This window comes from Trichosurus vulpecula, chromosome 6, assembly GCF_011100635.1.
Source record: "Trichosurus vulpecula isolate mTriVul1 chromosome 6, mTriVul1.pri, whole genome shotgun sequence".
Taxonomy (NCBI): Eukaryota; Metazoa; Chordata; class Mammalia; order Diprotodontia; family Phalangeridae; genus Trichosurus; species Trichosurus vulpecula.
The window spans coordinates 216,197,428-216,218,478 of NC_050578.1; the positions used below are offsets into that span (position 1 = coordinate 216,197,428).

At 43.3% G+C, this 21,051-nt stretch overlaps 1 protein-coding gene across 12 annotated transcripts in view; it reads left to right on the plus strand.

Moving 5' to 3' along the window:
- The window catches only part of EBF4 (EBF family member 4), a 101,631-nt gene that overhangs the window by 23,933 nt on the left and 56,647 nt on the right, over positions 1-21,051 (plus strand). For 11 of the 12 annotated variants that reach the window (XM_036763413.1, XM_036763414.1, XM_036763420.1 and 8 more), the window contains exons 5-6: positions 3,555-3,628; positions 7,348-7,416. In XM_036763413.1, coding sequence (XP_036619308.1) covers positions 3,555-3,628; positions 7,348-7,416 — 143 coding nt within the window. The remainder of the gene's footprint in view (positions 1-3,554; positions 3,629-7,347; positions 7,417-21,051) is intronic. The other variant, XM_036763417.1, reaches the window with a different exon arrangement.

Consider the following 21,051-nt stretch of genomic DNA (forward strand, 5'->3'; position numbering starts at 1 on the left):
TTGGAGAAGGTTGGTTAGTAGAAGTAGGAAGAAGACAGTGGGCTCAGAATCATAGGGGCACAGGATTTAAAGCTGGAAGCAGCCTTGGAGATCAATTTGTGCAATCCCCTTCATTTTACAGAGGAAGAAACCAAGGCCCATAGAAATTGTGACCTGCTCAGGGTAGCTGGTATTTAAACTCAGGCCTCTGAATCCAAGAGTAGTGCTTTTCCAAAAAATATTGTTTTAATCCACTATCAACATAGTAGAACCCAACAAATGCAAAAGTCCAAATACACAGATGAGAATAAAAATGACTGCAATGAGATTGTAAAAACTTGTATTTACAGGTTTTTAAAAAATGTGAACATCGACTTTAACAAGCTAGTAACTAAATAGTCCTGTTTGTGTCCGTGTTCCCTTCTGATTTTTTTGTCCTTCTGTGTGTTTTTCTGGGTTTCATTAATGTTGACATGATTATTTGCTCAGTTGTAGTCAGTGTGTGTATCGTTGTCTAAGTGCTCTCTGTGTTATATTGTGCTCAGGAGACTAGGGTTCTGGTCTGAGCTCTGCCACTGACCAGCTGGGTGACCTTGGGCTGGGACTCACTAGGGGAACTCTCCTTCTGGGCCTGCCTGTTGCCTCATTTACTTCCATTACAAGCAAGAGACTGTCTGGGTTACTATTTGGCTGTGTGCTGAGCCCAGGATGGTTGGGGGTGGGACAGGAATGGTGATAATGAGAGGCCTGGTCAGAATTTCTGAGGCCTTTCTCCTTTGCCCCCTTCCTTCAAGGTTGTTTCCTAGTACCAAGTAGGAAGACAGGATGAGAGGAAATCCAAGTGAGGAGGGGATATGAGATACTTTCATCAGATGACAGTTCCTGATTGCCCACTATGGGTAAAGCCCTGGGCTAGGCAGGTCCTGTGGTGGGGGAGGGGAAATTCAAAGATGAAGAAGGTTGCTTTAGGATCATATAGCCCAGCTGAGGAGAAAGATACACAAAAGATAATAAAATAGGGCAGGATCTGCAAAGTGCCCCATGAAGAGCTTAAGGGATCTCTGGTAGTCTGGAACAGTTGGAGAAGGTTAGAGATGGGATTGGATGGGGCTGTGCTAAATTTGGACTTTAAATGAAGGCAGGATTTAGCTACATAGAACGGTGTTTTGGGGGGAAAGGAGCAGAACACTTTGATTGGAATTTAAGCGTCTTGTAAGGGAGTAGTGGGAAACAAGAATGAAAAGTCGAGTAGTATCCCATTGTGGGGAGCCTTGTATGCCAGGATCCACAATTTGGCCTTGATCCTATAAGTCAATGGACTAATAATTTTTTGTGAAGAGGAACTTTCCTTTTCCAGAAACCTTTTGATGCCAGGTATGAAGGAATGGGTGCCAGTAGCAAAGGCCCTGAGTGGGTGGGGTGGTTAGGAGTGGAAGAAGGGTGAGCCAGTTGCACCCCTATTTCTGCTGGGGAATCCAGGAAGCCACAACTTGTAGGTTGACCATGGAAAGCTTCCTAGTCACCTAGATGGGGATTTCCCTGGTGAAACAATGAGAAGCCACTGAAGACATGTGATCAGAGTTATGCTTAAGAAAGTTGAATCTGGAAAGAGAAAGACTAGAGGTGAGGAGATAATAGCCTACACAGAGAGGGAGTCATGGGGGCTGTCAACCCAGGGTGGCATCAGTGGAAATGGAAAGGGAGGTGTGGATGAGAGAGATATGAGACTCAGCCATTGATTGGCTTTCAGTGATGGAGAAGAGTCTGGGAACCAAAGATGCCTTGGGGCTACTGAGTCAGAGTGTGTGGGAGAATGACGCCAGCATCCTTGGAAAGAAGGAAGTTAGAGGTGGGACTAACTTTGGGTGAAGATGATGGCTTGGGTTTAGCTATGTTAATAATAAGCACACAACAGACATGCCCACATTAAGCCAGTGTTCAGATGACCTTCCTGCTGATGACAGTGCTGTAAATGGGGCCACTTGGACAATGTAGGTAGGAGGGAGAATGGGGGCAGAATGGCTGGGCTGGCAGAAGGAGAAGGCAAGGGGGTGTGTGTGTGGGAGGTGACTGGTCAAAGCTGAGGATCAGGATTCATGTCTGGGTTGGGAGGTTCATAGTCTTGTCTCCCCTTACTTCAATGCATGGGGTGACCCAGGGAGAAGGCTCTTTACTCCCCCATTTTTTGGTCTTATAGAGACACCCATGATAGGCTGCATGGTGTAGTGGATGGAGAGCTGGCCTCAAAACCAGAAAGATCTGGGTTTCAGCCCTAGACTCCAACACACACTGTCTCTGTGACCCCTGGCAAGTTGCTAAACCTCACAACTCTCTAAGGCTAAAAGTTTCAGAGAAGGTACTGACTTACATTGTAGGAGTTTCCTCACCCAGGAGTTCCTTATGCCAAAAAAATCATAAGTCTAGATCATATCCTTGGCATTTTTCATCTTTTTGGGTGTCAGACCCATTTGACAATGTGGTGAAACCTATGGACTTCTCAGCATCATATTTTTTCAGCATAAAATAAGATGCATCAGATGACAAAGGAAACCAATTATATTGAAATACAGTTATCAGAACATTAAAAAAACCAAGCACCAAGTTCATAAACCCCAAGGTATACCTATCCCTGTGGTGAAAGCTGGGGGTGGGGTGCTTTGGATAGACCTTGACTTTGTAGTCCTTGATACAGCTTTTCCAAAGGAGCCTGTGGATGATCAAAGAAGAAACTTCCCAACAGAAAGACCCCTGAGGAAGCAGAGAAGGGGGTGACCCACAGTAGCTTCTTTTCCCCACCCGTGCCCCTAAAGAGTTTCCCTCTTTCACCCTGGCTCCTCACTAGCTTTAGATAGCTCTGGAGGTTTGCTAACCCCTGCCTCTCTCCTGAGCCCTGGCTTTGTCCCATAGCTCAAAGCAGCTGCCATCAAGGCACTTTCCCAGACATCCTCCTCCTGGGACAGTCACCACAGATCAGAAGGTTGGGAGCAGTGAATTCTAATAAAAATAATGAATAATTATAATTATATACACACATATATGTGTATATATATGTATGTATATATGCAGATAAATAATTTTATTGGTATAGGGAACTCCTAACACCATTTACCAATTCAGATCTGTTACTGTTCTCTATAGTCTCAGGATTTTCCTGAGGCAATTCAGAGTTTAAGGGGTCACACAGCCAGTATGTGTCAAAGGTAAGACTTGTACTCAGTTCTTCCTGACCCCAAAGCAGGAGCTTTAGTCAGGGCTCCATGCCAATAACTCACTCTTCTCTTGTGCTTTAAAGTTTACAAAGCCCTTTCATCACAACAACCCTTCCAGGTAGTAGCGCTAGTGACAGCTTTATTTTACATATCGGGAAACTGAGGTTTAGAGTTTCAGTGCCTTGCCCAACTGTTACCCAGCTAGTCAGAACTGGGATTTGAACTCAGGTCTCCTGATTCCAAATCCAGGGCTCTTTCCACTACCTGGTTAGAGGCGGAAGTGTGGGTCCTTCGTGGCTTGCTCTTCCTTTTCCCTCTTCTCCCCTCCCCTTCTGTCCAACTGGTCTGTTGCCCCTGTCCCTTCAGGCCATCATCTACGAGGGGCAGGACAAGAACCCGGAGATGTGCCGTGTCCTCCTTACCCACGAGATCATGTGCAGGTGAGTGTACTGAGGGGTCAAGATGGCCGGTTGGGGAGGGGACAGGGAAGACCTCATCCTAATTAGGTGCCCATGTTGCTGGTCCATGGGGCAGTGTAGGCTGCGACCCTGCAAGACTGGAACAAGATGATGGGGTGGGGAGGGGTAGTGTTCAGACCAGCTCTTCAGGCCTCAGATTCTTCTCCTCTACCTCTGGGCTAGTTACCTAAGCTGTCCCTGGCCCTATGGCAGGGCTAAGAGGTGGGGGAGGAGGAAGAATGGAGAGGAGGGGAGGGCCTCCCGGGCACTAGCTGAGCTGGCGGGTCCCTGAGGCCCCATTAGCCAGGGCTGTTTGTGCCGCTCGAGCCGTGTTTGCGCACAGGAGAGTCATCCTGTCACCGCTAATTGAGCTGCAGGAACTTTTACTAATGAGCTGGGGCCCAAGGGAAGGGGACTCCAGAGATGGGGAGTGGGGGGAAAGGGGAGGCAAGGAACAAGGCTGTGGGGAGTGGTGCCTAAGGACTTGGAGGGGAATGGAGAGGCAGGTGGGCAGGTGTGGTCTGGCATGGACAGAGCGATAGCTCATTCTAGCCTAGACCTAGTAGGGGTTGGAGTGGTGAGTGGGGCTCCTTTCCTTCCTATCTCTGCTTCTCAAAGACCTAGCCACTCCAGCTCTGCCCTTAGCTGTATAGTGAGGATTCAAGATTTTAGAGCAGGAAGGAACCTCAGAGGTCAGGTAGATCCACTCTCTTCCAGGGCAGGCATCACCTCAGCAACATCTCTGACAGGTGGTCTTCCAGACTTTAGTGTGAATGCTTCCATTGGCAGAAAGCTCATTACTTCATAAGGCAGCTGGCCCAATTGTTGGACAGCTCCAATTGTTAGAGGGTTCTTTGTTATCCTGAGCCAAAAATCTGTTTTCCTGGAACTCCCCCACCCGCATTGTTCCAAGTTCTGTGCTCTAGTTTCAGCCACATAGAATAGGTCTATTCCCAGAGGTCTTTGCTTAAAGCAAACCCAACATATTGAAATCTGTTTTTACATACAAGTTCAATTATGGAGTATTCTTCATGTTAAATAAGAATTCGAAATAATATCCCTTTAAAAAAAGGCATGCTCCCCCAGGACATGGGAAAGAGAATTGCATTTCGAAGTATTTGATTTACACCAAATGAGTGAATAAACATTTCAAAAATACATTTGTTTTGCAAATTGAAGCAACCCATAGATGGCCTTGGACGGGATCCCTCCAGGAACGGAGGGATACAGAATAGTTTCCCTATCCTTGCAATGTTTTCTATCCTCTCCCCTCTCAGTGCTGGGGAGGGAAAGGGCAGAGGGAGACAGACATTTGACTCTTCCCCAAGACCAGCTCTGTCCATACAAAGTAAAAAGGAAGTGTATGTCCAGGCAATGGTAGAAAGGTAGAGATTCTTCCCTCACCTCCAGGAAAGGAAGAGCTGAGCATGGTAGCAGTGGGGGGTGAGAGGGCCCTTGCCTCTCTTGGTCTTTCGGGAATCAAGGTTAGGTGGTTTATTTCCAGAGCACCAAGGATCCACCTTTTTCTATGAGCCTATCTGCTGGTTGGGAGGGAGCCCTGTCTAAGTGTGTTCCTAGCCTGATAGATAAGCTTTTGACAGGGCTCCAGAATGTACTTTTTGATCTTTCAACTGGAGTCAGTGGGAAACCATACACGTATTTATTTTACCCACAGTTTCCTAGAATTCTTTTAAAATTCAATTTTATTTTCAACATTTGCTTCTTCTCACCCCCCACTAAGAAAGCAAGAAAAACAAAGCCCTGGGTATAGTTTCATATAATTCTAAAATCCCAAAGTTGGAAGGGATATCCAACCCATAAGTGGGCAGGAATTTAGATGGAGAACACTTTTCATAAATATGGAGAGAACAGTGGTGACTCCTGGCCTTTTTGTTCCCTATTCTCTCTTCCCCCGATCCTAGTTGTAGCTTTTCAGAGCATCTGTAGGGAACGACTGTTTCTGTATCCCTACCCATTCCTCCAGCTTTGAGGAAGAATGCAGGATGGGGATCCTACCCTGAGGGAAATCCATTCCCCCTCCTTCCTTCCCTCAGTTCTTTTACCCATCACTTTCTTTTAGAAATGGGACTAGGGTGGGGTGACCAGGGCTTTGTCCAGGGCGCCAAGTTTAGAGGGCAATAAAAAAAAGTTAGAGGTCCCCAATGGCATTTACAATCCCTTAGGAGTGTGGGAAACAACAACAGATCTTAGCACATATTTAGCAATAATAATTAGTGAAAATCAGAAGCTACCCAATGGCAGACTGGGGTGAGTGCCTTGTCTGGTGACAGCCTCTTTTTTTGATGTCATGGGGTCAGTGTGTCCCCACACACAAGGTGGTCTCTTCCACTCCCCTCCCCACCTCCTTGGCCCCCATGAAGGCCTGTTTCCTATTGCTTGCCTCAAGCACAGTTTATGATACTTTTTCTGCGTAAAAACAATTTCCATAGTGGTAGTTTTCTTCCTCTTCCTTCCTCTACCCTCCTGATGCCCATTCTTGCCTTTTCCCTTGCTTCACTTTCCTTCTCTCCCCCATCCCACTGTCTTTCCTGACTTCTGTGTCCTCTCTTTTCTTCTCCCACTCCATTTTACTCTCCTTACTCCTCAGGAGGTGAATAATGTCAAGAGACAGCTGGTGGCCCAGTGGAGAGAGCACTGGACGTGGAGTTAGGAAGGCATGAATTCAATCCTGCCACAAACACTTACTAGCTGTGTGACCTTGGGCAAGTCACTTATTCTTGGTCTACCTCAGTTTGCTCAGTGGTAGAAAGGGGATAATAACAACACCTACTCCCAGGGTTGTTGTGAGAATCAAATGAGATGATATTTGTAAAGCACTTCGTGAATCTTAAAATGCCATGTGTTAACTGTTAATATTATTAACTTCCTAACATTAAGTCTTAATTAAATACTAATTAGACTTACAAAACAGTGGAATGGAGGGATGACTAGGTGGTACAACACTAGAGCTCCAGGCCTGAAGTCAGGAAGACTCATCTTTCTAAGTTCAAATCTGGCCTCAGATACTTCCTAACTGTGTGACCCTGGGCAAGTCACTTAACCCTGTTTGCCTCAGTTTCCTGAGCTCTACAATAAGCTGGAGAAGGAAATGGCAAACCACTCCAGTATCTCTTCCAAGAAAACTCCAAATGGGGTCAGGAAGAGTCAGATATGACTGAAATGACTGAACAACAACAACAATCCCGGAATGGGCTCCCATTATAGGTAACCAGCTCATTGGAGGTCTTTAAATGGAAGTTGAATGACCATTGGAGAGGGTGTTATAGGGAAAGTTCCTGCTTTAGGATTGTGGATTTAGAGTTAAAAGGGTCTTTAAAGGTCACTTCATACAAACTCCATCACTTCATAAATGGTAAAAATGAGATTTAAGTGACTTGTCCAAGGTAACACACATAAGTGTCAGAGGTGGGTGGAGCTTGAACTAGAGATCATAGGATCATAGATTTAGAGATAAAAGGGACTTAGAGGCATTTGACTTCCCACCCTTTCATTTTACAGATGAGGAAACTGAGGCACAGAGAGGTTAAGTGACTTGTTTGAGGTCACACAGTTTGTTCATGACCGATGTGGGATCTGAACCCACATCCTCCTAATTCCAAGTCAAGTACCTTTTCTCTTACATCATAATGCCTCACAAAGGTCACTCCTGGCTCTACAACTCTGTCCTTCTCTCCTTACAGCCGCTGCTGTGACAAGAAGAGTTGTGGCAACAGAAACGAGACGCCGTCTGACCCCGTCATTATAGACAGGTAGAGAGAGGGTCCTGGGGGTCCTGAGAAAAGTGTGTGTGTACATGTATGGTTGTTCATGTGTGTACGCATGGGTGTATGTATGTATGGACACATATGGGTGGTCATGTGTGTGCTTGTGACTATATGTATGTGTGGACCTGTGTGGGTGTTCATATGTGTGCTTCTCCATTTGTGAGCATATGTATGGGTGGAGGTGTAGAGGTATTTATGTGTGTGTGCATGAGTATATGCATGTGTGGACATGTGTGGGCATTCATGTGTGTGCTTGTGTTTTGTGACTATATGTATGCATGGGCATGTATGAGTGTTCATGTGTGTGCTTGTGTGTTTGTGACTATATGTATGTGTGGACCTGTGTGGTTGTTCATACGTGTGTATGAGTGTATATATGTGGACATGTATGGTGTTTGTGTGTGTACTTGTGTGTTTTTTGTGTATGCGTATGTAGGGAAATAAGTGTCATGGTTATGGGCCCCAGTGAGAGGAAGGGGGTCTGTTTTATTTGGGTGGTTTTTTCGTGGGGGAAAATTGTATTTGAGGAGCCAAGACACTGGTATGGGGGCGGAAGCTATGTAATGGGAAAGGAAAAAGACATGATGGGGGAAAGAGTTGTGTGATGGAATTGAGAGAAGGGGAGATCTGTGTGTTATGGGACCAGGGGAAGGAGCTGCTGCTCTCAGAGAGTTTGTAAGGACTGAGCCAACACATCACCCAGAGGCAAAATGATAATGGGACATCAAAAATTAGTCACTGCAAGAGACTGAGTAATGTCTACCACATGTGCCCCCTACTGTGAGGAATTGCAGAATAGCAAATTCTTCTAGGCTGAGTTTGCCTTTTAAGGGATCACTTACATGGAATTGTATCCTTAGCCTGTGACCTCCAGGGAGTGCTGTTGGTGGAGCCTAGTGGTTAGTGAAGGAAGGCTTCCTAGATAATGGGAAGGCTTTACCCAGGGAATGGGGGAGCTTGTCACAGGCAAGGGAAACTGCCTGGTCAGGGCTCCAAAATTGGGCAGAATGGGAGGAAGTTTGCTTTGATGGAGCAGATTTGAATTTAAGATTGAGGCAGAATAAGGCTAAGCACAAATCGAGAGCTCGAGACCTTTACCTAGACATCTGTGAGGTAATGGAGAAAAACCTAGATCAGGAAAGAGAAGACCTGAGTGCTGGTTTACAATCTCACTCACTATCTGTGTGACCTGGGGCAATTCATCTCAGGGAGCCTCAGTTTCCCTATGTGTAAAATGGAGATAACATCTGCCAGCCTAACCTACCTCACAGGGTATTTGTGAGAGTCAACAATTTCGTGCCATAATTGGATAAGTAATAAAATGGTTTAATGGCTTAAAATTGTCTGTTCACAATTTAAGAAAAGAATTAAATGTGTGGGCAGCAGATGTAACTTGGTTCATTTAGTCACCCTAGCATTTTTATTATTATTATTATTTTATTATTAAGTGCTTGGTGCTATTGGAAATAAAAGTTTAGTGAGGACACATTAAAGTCCCTGCCCTCCTGGGACTTACAGTGTAAGATGACATAAACAGAGATAACTGTACAAAATAATATATGATAATTGCATCAGAGATGTGCCAAAGGAAAAAAAGCAAACAAACCCAGTGCCATGTGAGTTCTGAGAATGAAGGTTATTATAGACCCCTGGGATCGGGGAAGGTTTTATGAATGAATGGATGAGTGAAGAAAGAATGAATGAAAAAGAATTTATTAAGTGCTTACTATGTGCTAGGCATCGTTCTGAGTGATAGGGATACAAAAACAAGCAAAGTTTGTCCCTGCCCTTGAGGAGTTCACTTTATAATAAGAGAAGACAGCACAAATAGGGGAGCTGGATTGGGAAAGTAAGGGGCTGGGTACCAGTTCCAGTGGGATGAAGAGGAAGCTAGAGTTCAGAGATGGACAGGAAGTAGAATAGTGGGTTTGGGACCCACTAAGATAAGGTTGCACTGACCAATCAGAACCTAAGATCATATATTTTTAAGGATTTGCATGTCTAATTGATATCATATTGCTTGCCTTCTCAATGGGTGGGAGAGGGACTGGAGAGAAGGAGAAAATTTGGTACTCAAATTTTTAAAAAAAGAATGTTAAAAATAAATAATAAACTTAAAAAAAGAACCTAAGGTTATAGGGGCAAGAGTCTAAGTTTCAGTGAGGGGTGGGGAGGAGAGAAGGAGGCTGAATATGGGCAGCATGGCTTGGAGATGTCTAGGAAATGGCATGGCAGGCTTTGAACTGGGCAAGATAAGGCTCAGTAACCAGAGCTCAGAGGTCTTTATGGAAGATGTGGCATTTGAGGTAGCCTTTAAAGAATGGTTAAGAATTCATTGAGCAAATAGATGGAGAGATGTGGTGGATAAACTTCTGTAGGTGACTTTTGAAAGATACTGGGTAATGTGAAAGAGGTACCATGCAACTAGGGAAAGGCAGATAGCATCCTAAATTTAAAAATAGAGAGGGTGAAGTCTGGAACTATAGGCTAATGAGCTTGACTTCAATTCTTAGCAAAATGCTAGAACATTAAAGGGATGGCATCTAAGAATTTAGAAAGGAAAGCAGCAATCACAAAGGGCCAGTGTGTCTTCATGGCTTCAACAAGAACAGATCACACCAACCAATCTTGATCCCAGAGGACAGATGATGAGACAGACTTTCCCTCCTCTCAGAAGAGCAGAGAGAAGAGTGTGGGTGTAGAATGTCACATATACTGTGATATATAGTAGCTATGGTTTTGCTTTTGTTACCAGGAGGGTTTGGGGTCAGGATGGGGGAAGCAGCATTGACTGGTGTGGAAAACACACAGCAGCATTAAAACCTTTTAAAATGCCAGATTAACCTAATCTTTTATTTTTGGCAAGGTTACTAGACTAGGGAATAAAAGACCCTAATATGTATATAGCTTTAAAGTTTGCAAATCCCTTTATGTACACAATCTTCTTTGAGTCTCACAGCAACACTATGACATAAGTATTCTAGGAATGATTACCATGGCCATTTAACACTTCATCTCTTTCAGACTCAGTTTCCTCACCTGTTGAATGAGGATAATGATAGCACTTATATCCCCCAGGATTGTTGTAAGGATCAATTGAATAGCGTATGTCAAATACTTTGCCAGCCTTAAAGCACCACATGTGCTTATGTAGTGTTATTAGTATTATGGTTGTTTTATTATTAGTATTTATTAGTATTGCTGTTTTCCCTTTCACTGAGAGAGGCACAGTGTCCAGTCTGCTCTGGTATCTTGTTCACTTATGGGCATTATATCCTAGGAAGGACAATGACAAGCTGAGGAATTTCCATAAAAGGGGGGATTAGGATGGTGAGGGGACTAGAAACCATGCCTAGCATCATCTAGAGGAATTGAGGGTATGTAGCCTGGAGAAGAGATGACTTGGGGGATGGGGGAGCAGGCATGTAGAAGAAGGGTTATTCTGCTTGCCCCAAGAGGCAGAGAGAGGAGTAGTGGGTGGAAATAGGAGAGAGGCAGAATGCAGCTCTATATAGAGAGAAAGTCCCCAACAGTCAGGGTGGAAAAGGCTGCCATAAGAAGTGGGGGGGGGCAGTTCCCTTGTCCTAGGGGTTTCCTCATGGAGGCTGGATGAGCACTTACCAGAGCCTCTGCAGACTGGCACTCTTGTTCTGCTATGAATTAGACTAGGACTCAGGGGTGGAGAACCTGCAGTATTTTTCAAAGATTATTGATAGTGGCTCCACACTCATATCTGTCACCCTTCTCAGTGCCCTGGAAAATAGTTCACCTGGGCATGGTGATTTGAATTCTCTGCGGGCAGTTAGACAATCTCTTATAATCATTTTGCTCATCTTGGTCTTCACTATCCTGGGTTGTTTTTTGTTTGTTTGTTGTGAGGTACTCAGAGTTAAGTGATCTGCCCAGGGTCACACAGCTAGTGAGTGTCAAGTATGTGAGGCTGGACTTGAACTCAGGTCCTGCTGACTCTAGGACTGGTTCTCTATCTACTGCTCCACTTAGCTGTCTCTTCAATGTCCTGTTAACGATTTTTGTTTTATCCTTCCCAGCCTAAAAATTATTCTCTTTGATAGTAACATAAAAGAATTGAGTAGTTCTGCCTTCTCTCTATGGTCTGCTGACATTAACCTGTCTACCTTGAATAGCATCCTCCATATGACTGCCAAAGTGATTTTCCCTTAAGCACACGTCTGACCACATCACTCCCTTCCCTCTAGGATCAAATATAAACTCTTCTGTCTGGCATATAAAGTCCTTCGTAACTTGGCTCCAACCCATCTTTCTAGCCTTATTATATATCATTCCCCTTCATGCACTTCACAATATAGCCAAACTGGCTGCACAGGCTGCCTGCCCCCTCCTTACACTAAGCCCACCCCCATACTTAGATTGTCCTCCCTCCTCACCTTTGCCTCTTAGAGTCCCTAGTTTTCTTCAATGTCAGTTTGTGACACTTTCTACATGAAATTTTTCTTGGATCCCCTGGTTGCTAGAATCTTCTCTGCCCCCACTTCAATTACTTTGTATATATCTTATATAAATTAGAGGCCACTAAGTGGCCTGTGGTTAGGAAGACCTGAGTTCAAATGCAGCCTCAGACATTTACTAGCTGCGTAACCTTGGGCAAGTCACTTAACCTCCTTTTACATCAATTTGCTCACCTGTAAAATGGGGATGATGATAATAATAGCACCTATCTCACAGGATCAAATGAGATAAAATTTATAAAGTGCTTTGGATGGTACTTGGCACATAGTAGGTGTTCAATAAATACCTCTTCCTTCCTTCCTGTATATACTTATGTGTGTATGCAGTGTCTCCCCAATATCGTAGATTACCTGAGGACATGGTCTGTTTCTCCATTTTGCCTTTGTAACCCAAATGTTCAGTATCTAGTAGGTGCTCAGTAAATCAATCGACTGATTGCACTTACCCCTGAAACCACTAAGACTTAAAGTGGGTTTTTGTCTTTCTTAGCATTCATTGCCAGCTTTAGCTCATTTGGAGTTTTAGTGTTCCTGATTTTATTTTACATGACTTTGCCACTGTTTTGTATTCATCCTTCATTACCTGCCCTTGATTCCATTTTCTATATTAAAAAGTGTAATTTGGCCAATGAATTCCCTCTGTATAAATCTCCCTTGGTCTACTTGGGCAGATCATCCTTTTCTTCCTCACTGAAATTTCATGCTTCTATTGTTAGACTTCCATCTCTGAGGGCTGCATATCTCTTCTGGACTGAGTCCCCTTGAATATTAGCCATGGAATCCTGTCTTTTCTCTGACCTCTTTGAAATGCTCTCATCTAAAATAGAGGTTATCACCCCCTCTTCCTGGATACTTTCTCCTCCTTGACTACTCATGACCCTCTTGTGGTCTGGTTCTCTTTCTACCTGTCTGACTGTTCCTTCTTAGATTTCTTCACAGGATTATCATCCATGTTTCTTGAACCCTATGTATGGGTATGCCTGGGGTTTTTGTCATGGGGTCTCTTTTCTATCAGCACTTTCCTCTCTTGGTGACGTTATCATCTTTCAGGGGTTAAATTGGCTAGCACCACTATGCAGATGATTCCCAGATACACATATGCAATGCTCATCTGTCTCCTGAACTCTGGCATTATATCACCAACTGCCTTTGGGAACTCACTTCAAACTCAGCATATCCAAAATGGAACTCATTATTTGTTCCCACTAAACCTGCCCTTCATTCAACCATCCCCCTAGGCAGGCAAGTTAAAAAAATTCAGAGTCCTGGATCTTTCCCTCTCCTTCACCCTCATGTCTACTTCCAGGTCAAGTCAAGTTAACAAGCACTTGCTGTGTACTAGGCACTGTGGTTAGCATTGGAGGTACAAAAGAAGGCAAAAATAATTCCTGATCTCAATGAGCTCACAGTCTAACAGCAGAGACTGCTATGTCCAAAAATGATGTAGACAGGAAAAGCTAGAGATAATCTTAGAGGGAAGGCTGTGGCATCAAGGGAGATCAGGAAAGACTTCTTGCAGAAAGTAGTGGCACAGTGGATAGAGTGCTAGTCCTGGAATCAGGAGGACCTGAGTTCAAATATGACATTAGAAACTTAATAGCTGTGAAACGCTGTTTGCCTCAGTTTCTTCATTTGTAAAATGAGCTGGAGAAGGAATTGGCAAACCACTCCGGTATCTTTGCCAAGGAAACCCCAAATGGGGTGAAGGAGAGTCAGACATGACTGAAACGACTCAGCAACCAACAGCTCTTGCAGAAGCTGGGATCAGGGAAGCCAGGGAATGGAGATGAGAAGGAAGAATTTCAGGCATGGGGGATACCCACTGAAAATGCATTGAGTCTGAAGATGAAGTGTCCTGTTCAAGGAATAGCAATGATACCAGTTTCACTGCAGTGTGTGGAGGGAAGTAAGATTAAGAAGGCTAGAAAAGTAAGAAGGGGACAGGTTATAGAAGGCTTTTAAAACCAGAGAATTTTATGTTTGATCTGGAGATAATAGGCAGCCACTGGAGTTGTGATTATTGCACATGATCAGACTCCCACTTTAGGAAGATCAGTTTGTCAGCTGACTACAGGATGGGAGAGAGTGGGAAGAGATGGAAGGCAGAAAGACCAATAGGAGGGATATTGCAACAAACCAGGCAGGAGGTGATGAGGGTTTAGACCAAGGTGGTGGTAGTGTCTGAGGAGAGAAGGGGATATATACAATAGGTGTTACAATGGTAGAATTGACAAGATTTGATATGGGAGTGATAGTGAGAGAGTGAGGAGTGAGGGTGACACCTAGGCTGTGAACCTGGATGACTTGGAGGATAGGGGTGCCCTGGATGGTAAGAGGGAAGGTAGGAAGGGGGAGGGTTTGAGATGCTGTCAATTCTACCTCCACAATATCTGTCTTTTTCCTACTTACACACAACCACTTGAGTCCAGTCCTTTATCATCTCTCACATGTTCTTCTAGATAGTCTCCTAATTGGTTTCCTTCCCCCCAGTATCTCTCCTCTCCAATCCATCCTCCACCTGGCTACCAAATTCATATTCCAAAAGCACAGATCTGACCATGTCAATCCCCTATTCAAAAAATTTCAATGGCTCCTTAGGATATAATACACTTTCCTCTTTTCTTTAAAGCCATTCTTTTACTATCTCATTCCAATGTTTCTTTCTAGCTTTACTTCATGTTACTATCTCTCATGTAGAGGCCAGAGGTGTGTAATCAAAACCCTCCTACTTGCTATTTCCTGTTCCTGATGTCATTTCCCCATGCCTGGAATGTTCTTCCTCCTCATCCCTGCCTCTTGAAATTCCTACATCAATTCAAAACTTGCCTCAAATGCCTTCTCCTCCTGGACCTTCCTGATCCCTGGATATGTTGGTGCTCTCCCTACTTTATACTTGCTTATCTGTGCCCATGTTTCTCTCCAATAGAATATTGGAGGCACTATCAAGGGCAGGGACTCTCCATTTTGTCTTCATATTCCTTATATTAAGCACATTTTAAAAAACCAGACTTATTGCATTGATATGGGGAATTTCAAGTATGGAAACTTCTTCCACTAATGCAGAATATACATTCATCTGTAACTCAGAGTCCTAGAAAGCACTGAGAGTTTAAATTGACTTGCCCAGGATCGTACAGCTAATCGATATTAGCAGCAGCATTTGAACTAAGTCTTGATGATTCTGGGATCAGCTCTCTAACCATTATACCATACTCCTCCTGCCTGGAAGATGGATGCCCAATAGGTGCTTACTCAGTTGAATTAGATCAGATTCTTTTCAGCTTTCCCTTCCTTTTAAAAAACAAATCACAAATTCTAAGATGAAGAGCTTAATTCCTGTTTGGCATTCCTGCTTCAGCAACCAGTTCCTTCTTATTAGGAAAAATCAGATCCAAGTTCATTCTTCCTCTTTTTTCTGCCTCCACTTTTTGAAGAATGAAGGTATCCTCAAGGAAAGTCAAGAATTTATTAGCTGTTCTGCTTTGAACAGAGAGAAATGAAGGAAGGAAGGAAGGAAGGAAGGAAGGAAGGAAGGAAGGAAGGAATAAATGAGAGAGATAAAGAGGGAGAAAAAGGAAGGAAGAGAGAGAAAGGAAGGAAAGAAGAATGGAAGAGGGAGAGAAAAGAAAGAAAGAAAAAAGAAAGAAAGGAAGGAAGGAGAGAGAGAAAGAGGGAGAAAAGGAAGGAAGAGAGAGAAAGGAAGGAAAGAAGAGAGGAAGAGTGAGAGAAAGGGAAGAAAGGAAGGAAGGAAGGAAGGAAGAAAAAGAAAGAAAGGAAGGAAGAAAGAAAGGAAGAGAAAGAAAAGAAAAGAAAGAGCAAGAGAGTGTGGGGGAAGCTCCATCAAGTGTCTAGAGAGTGAGAGTTCCCTCACATGCTGTATTATGCCTCTGTATCAGGTTTTGTTCTGTTTCTGATCTCATCCATTTCATAAGTGGGATACTTGCCTACAATACTGCTTCCAGTTCCCCTCCATTCATCCTCACCCAAATATTCTCTACCTTACTTCCTCCCTCTAGTTTTTAGAGTTCTTCATATGAAAATATGGTCTTAATCTCCAGAGCTGTGTTATCTTTCCTTCCATCTAATCTACTCCTTTTGAATAATTTTAAACTTCCCTTAGCCATATTCCAGTTATGAGTATCCTCCTATCAAGTCTCATGCCTATGGGGTTGAATTTAGAGAAGACCTGGGTTCAAATCTTGCCTCTGATCCTTACTCTGTGTCTGGTCTTGGGTTAGCCACTTAAATTGACAAGGTCTCAGTGGCTTGGCCTTGATGGCCTCTGAGGTCCCTTCCATTTCTAGATCTATGATTCCTTTTGGTGGCAATATGGTATAGGGGATAGAGGGCCAGCCCTGGGGTCAAAAAGCCCAGAGTTCAAATCTTACCTCTAACATATACTAGCTATATGATCATGGGCAAGTCACTTAACTACTCAGTGACTCCAGGCAACTCTTTAAGATTGTAAGTTATAGTTGAGTTGCTTTTAGGCATCAGTGGAAGGAGTTTCCACATTGGAAGTTCCCTTGACTTATGAACTTTCAGACTTGGACCCATCATCCGTAGCCATTCCCCTTACTCTGTAAAGCCTTGAGTTTCATTGTTGGCCCTCTTGCTGGTTATTGTCAAGTGAAAATTACTATTCATTTTCACTGATAACTCTTCTTCCTACTCAACTCTATTATTGGGATTGGTGGATTCCCATGGACAGTTTTTTCCCTCTCTATCAATTTTCATTTAGAGCCACATAGATCAGATATCCAAGGCAAATATATATCTATATACCTATGTGCATATATACAGATATATACACACACATACACACATACAAAAACACACAAATATACTTTTTTTACTGGCCCTTGTTATATACAATTGATCCTTGACAAAGACCCACTGTTTCCATAATTTAAGCTATGATCCAGAAATCCACACCACGTCCTCTGGTACCATCTTCTTAACTAGAACTAGCTGTACCTGTCCCAAACCCATTTCTCTTTTCTGCAGCCCATACTTTCTATTGGCAGCAGCGGTGAGAACATCACCCATGCCCCTGATGTTCTGAGTTTCTTCCCCACGATATCTTGGCTCCATCATTTGTTTCCATATAAATCACCAGAAGTAGATGATGGTTGTCAGGTATCACATCTTGGACATGAGCCTTGGGAGGACAGCACCTCCCTCTTGTTCTTGTTGAGTTGACAAATGGACATATGATCCCTTAGTGCAGATCCAACAGCTATCACTACTTATCCTTTTTTTCTGATCAGTCCTAGATGGCTTCTCTCCTTGTGGAACCATTTAGGTGATGCAGTGGATAGAATTCTGGTCATGGAGTCAGAAAGACCTAAGTTCAAATCCTGCCTCAGATAGTAGTTGTATGACCCTGGGCAATTCACCTGACCTCTTTGTGCTTCAGTTTTTTCATCTGTAAAATGAGGAGAGGTTGGACTCTATGGACTCTATGGCCTCTTTCATTATTGTTCAGTCATTTTCCAGTCGTATCTGACTCTTCATGATCTCATTTGGAGTTTCCTTGACTGAGATACTGGAGATTTTCGCCATTTTCTTTTCCCAGCTCATTTTACAGAAGAGCAAACCAAGACACACAGGGTTAAGTGATTTGCCCAGGGTCACACAGCTAGTAAGTGTCTGAGGCTGGATTTGAACTTCCTGACTCCAGGCCCAGTGCTCTATCCAGTGAGCCACTTAGCTGCCTCAGAAGGCACCTTTCAGCTCTAAATAAGTCTCTCATTTTAGTTATTTCTGGGAGCACAGAAAATTTTCTCCTCAGTGGGTCCAACTCTACCCTCAGTGAGAATAGCCTCAGTCATACCTATTACATAGTTCCAAAGGTTGAGGTTCAATGGTCTTCCTCCTTCCCTTCATTTTTTGTCACATTCTTTCCACCTTCCCCCACCCCCTCTGCACTGTCCCCCCCGCCCCCACCTCCAGCACCTAACACATCTTAGGATTCTCTTCTCTGTTTTTTTTGAAGCCCTTTCTTTATTCCTTAAAGGGGCACATTCTCCCAGTTAATCCTGAAGTTGCTCCCCAACCTTTGGCCTCCTTTAGTAGGCCCAGCAGCCTGCATTGTTATGCACAGGTGGTGTGTACTTAGCATTGGCAGGCACCTAGCAGCGCATGCTCTGTGAGTCCCCGGACAGTTCCTCTTGCCTTTAGAACTGCTGTATCTCAGCTCCCTGATGCTCTCATGGCTAACTGTGGCAGCAAACTGCCTCATTATTGTGTTGAGAGCGCCTGTCAGACATTTTATCTGTAGTGTGTTTTCCCATCTTTTTTCTGAGGGCTTTTCCTTTCTTTTCATTTATTATCTAAAGCGATGTTGTCAAAACACAAATAGAAATGGAGGCCATTAATCTATACCTTTGGATCCCTGCAGCCTGCATATTGACTTATTCTAAAATTTTAATGTTATCACTGTTTTATTGTGTTTTTCTTTATTTTTGGTAAATATTTCCCAATTACATTTTAATCTGACCCAGGCCTCATCTGTGTTTGTTACCTCTGATGTTAAGCATTGAATCTCACATAAAGTTCAGATTTGAGTTGGCCAAGGAATAGGAAACCCTATAGACATTGGACAAAGTGATAAAATTATGGAAATACTGTTGAAATTGATCATTCCAACAATTGTCTTGGGGTGGCCTTAGGAGGATGCTGAAGGGTGACAGGCAGATTAGCTCCAGGATTGTGTAACAAGATATCCGAACTATAGAATCAGAGAAATACTCTTAGAATCATATAATTTAGAGTTGGAAGGGTCCTTGGTTATTATCTAGGTCTATCACTTTCTCAATGGAGAAAACTTTGCTTATGGTATCCCTAAAGGATGGGCATTTAGCTTCTTCTTGAAAACCTCCAGTAATAAGGAGTTACCCCTGCCCAAGGTAGCCCATTTCTTTTTGGGACAGTTCCAGCCTCTAGGAGGTTCTCTCTTCTATTAAGCCAAAGTCTGCCACTATTCAGTTAGCCAGCTTGATTTTGCCCTTGAGCAACAGAGAATGTCTGCTCTCTTTCCTTTCTGAATCTTTCAAATATGAGGAGATAGCTCTCCAGTCTTCCCTTTTCTCCCTCAGGCTAAATACACTCATTTCCCTCAGCTGTTCCTTATATAACACAGTTTCTATCCTGATCACCTCTGGATGCCCTCCAGCTTGTCACTACCCATCTTAAAAGGTGATGCCCAGAATGAAACATACATTTGAAATGCTATTTGCCCAGCGTGATAGACAGAAGGACTTTCACTTCCCATGATAGACAGAGGGACTTTCACTTCCCATGATCCAGAAATGCTACTTTCATTAATGCAGCTTGATAGTGATACTGACTTCTACTTATGTAGCTCTTAACTACAATCAGGAGCCAAATCTGGTTTCTGCCTCCACAATATCCCTCACATCTAATCCCTTCCCGCCACCCAGAGAGCTACCCTCCCCCCACCTGGGTACGGACTCATCACCTCTCGCCCGGACTATGGCAACAGCTTTCTTATTGGTTTCCTTGTCTCCCGTCCCTATTTCATCTTTCACAAAGCTGCCAAAGTGATTTTCCTAAAGCATAAGCCTTGGCCAAGTCACTCGTCTACTCAATAAACCCACTGGCTCCCTATCGCCTGTTGGATCAAATATAAACTTCTGTGCTTATCATTTAAAATCCTTCACAACCTGCCTCCAACCTTCCCTTTCAGCTTTATTGTGCACTGTTCTCCTTCATCACGGTTCAGCCAAACTGGACTCCTTGAAAGTTCCGCATACATGGTATTTCATTTCCAGTTTCTGTTCCCTTGCCCTGGATATCTCCTATGCCTGGAATATACTGCCTCCTGACCTTAAACACTTAGAATTTCTAGTTTCCTTCAAGGTACAATATAAGGGGATCATTAGAATGAAGGTTTTCCTGATCCCAGCTCCTAGGGTCTTCCCCTCCAAAATCGCCTTCTATTTTGTTTATCCCTAGTTGTACACAGCATGTCTTCCCTGGCTATACTGTAAACTCCTTGAGGGTAGGGATTGTCTTTATATTCATACCCAGAATTGAACATAGTACCTGGCACATAGTAGGTGCTTATAAATATTTGTTGATTGATTCACAAAACTTTCACACATATTGATTCAGCTTTTTTGGCAACCACTTTTGGTCAACAAAAACTCCTAGATTTGTTTTTAACATGAAAGGTTTTAAAGTCACATCTCCCCATCTTATCTTTATGCAGTTGATTTTGGGGGCTTAAATGCAGGACTTCACATTTATCTCTGCCAATATGAACCTTGTTGATTTACACTCGGCGTTTATCAGTCGATGTAATTTTGGGGGTTTTGTTTGATCATCTATCAGTCAATAATTATTTATCGACACCTACAAAAGTCACAGTGTTAGGTGTTGTTGGGGATTATGAGTTATATCTGATCTCAAGAAACGTATAATTGGGGAAAAAAAACCTCAGCATTTATATAGCAATATAAGGTGTGTGATGTGTTATCCCAAATGATCTTCACAACAATCCTGTGGGGTAGGTACTATTATTACCTTGATTTTATAGATAAGAAAATGAGGCAGGCAGAGGTTAAGTGACTTGCTCAGGGTCATATAGCTAGTAAGTGTCTGAAGTCAGATTTGAACTCAGGTCTACCCAATTCCAGGCCCAATGCTCTATCCGCTGTACCACCTCGTTACAAATAATGGTAAGATTTGTAAGAGATGGCATAAACACAAGGCACCATAAGACCCAAGAACAACAAAAAATGGTAAGGGCAATACAAGAATTAAATCACTCTTCAATATAATAATATAAGTCATCTCCCAAAGTATCCATGATGGATGGCCAGAGAAGTTATTTAGACTTGAAAGAGGAATTAAAAGACAGAAAGTATCACTCTGGGCTAAGAATGCTTCACAGCGGTGGGAGGGGGATTAAAATTTGCCCTTGGAAGGTACATAGGATATCTACAAAGAGGATGAAGGGAATAGGGTGAACATATTTAGAAAGAACATGTGTGTTAGGGGGAAGCGAAAAGCCTGGCCAAGATCCAGTAGGAAGATGTATGTTGAGAGCCTAAATCCAATGGGAGTTGAGACTGAATAACTAGAATAGGACCAGGAAGACCCTGAA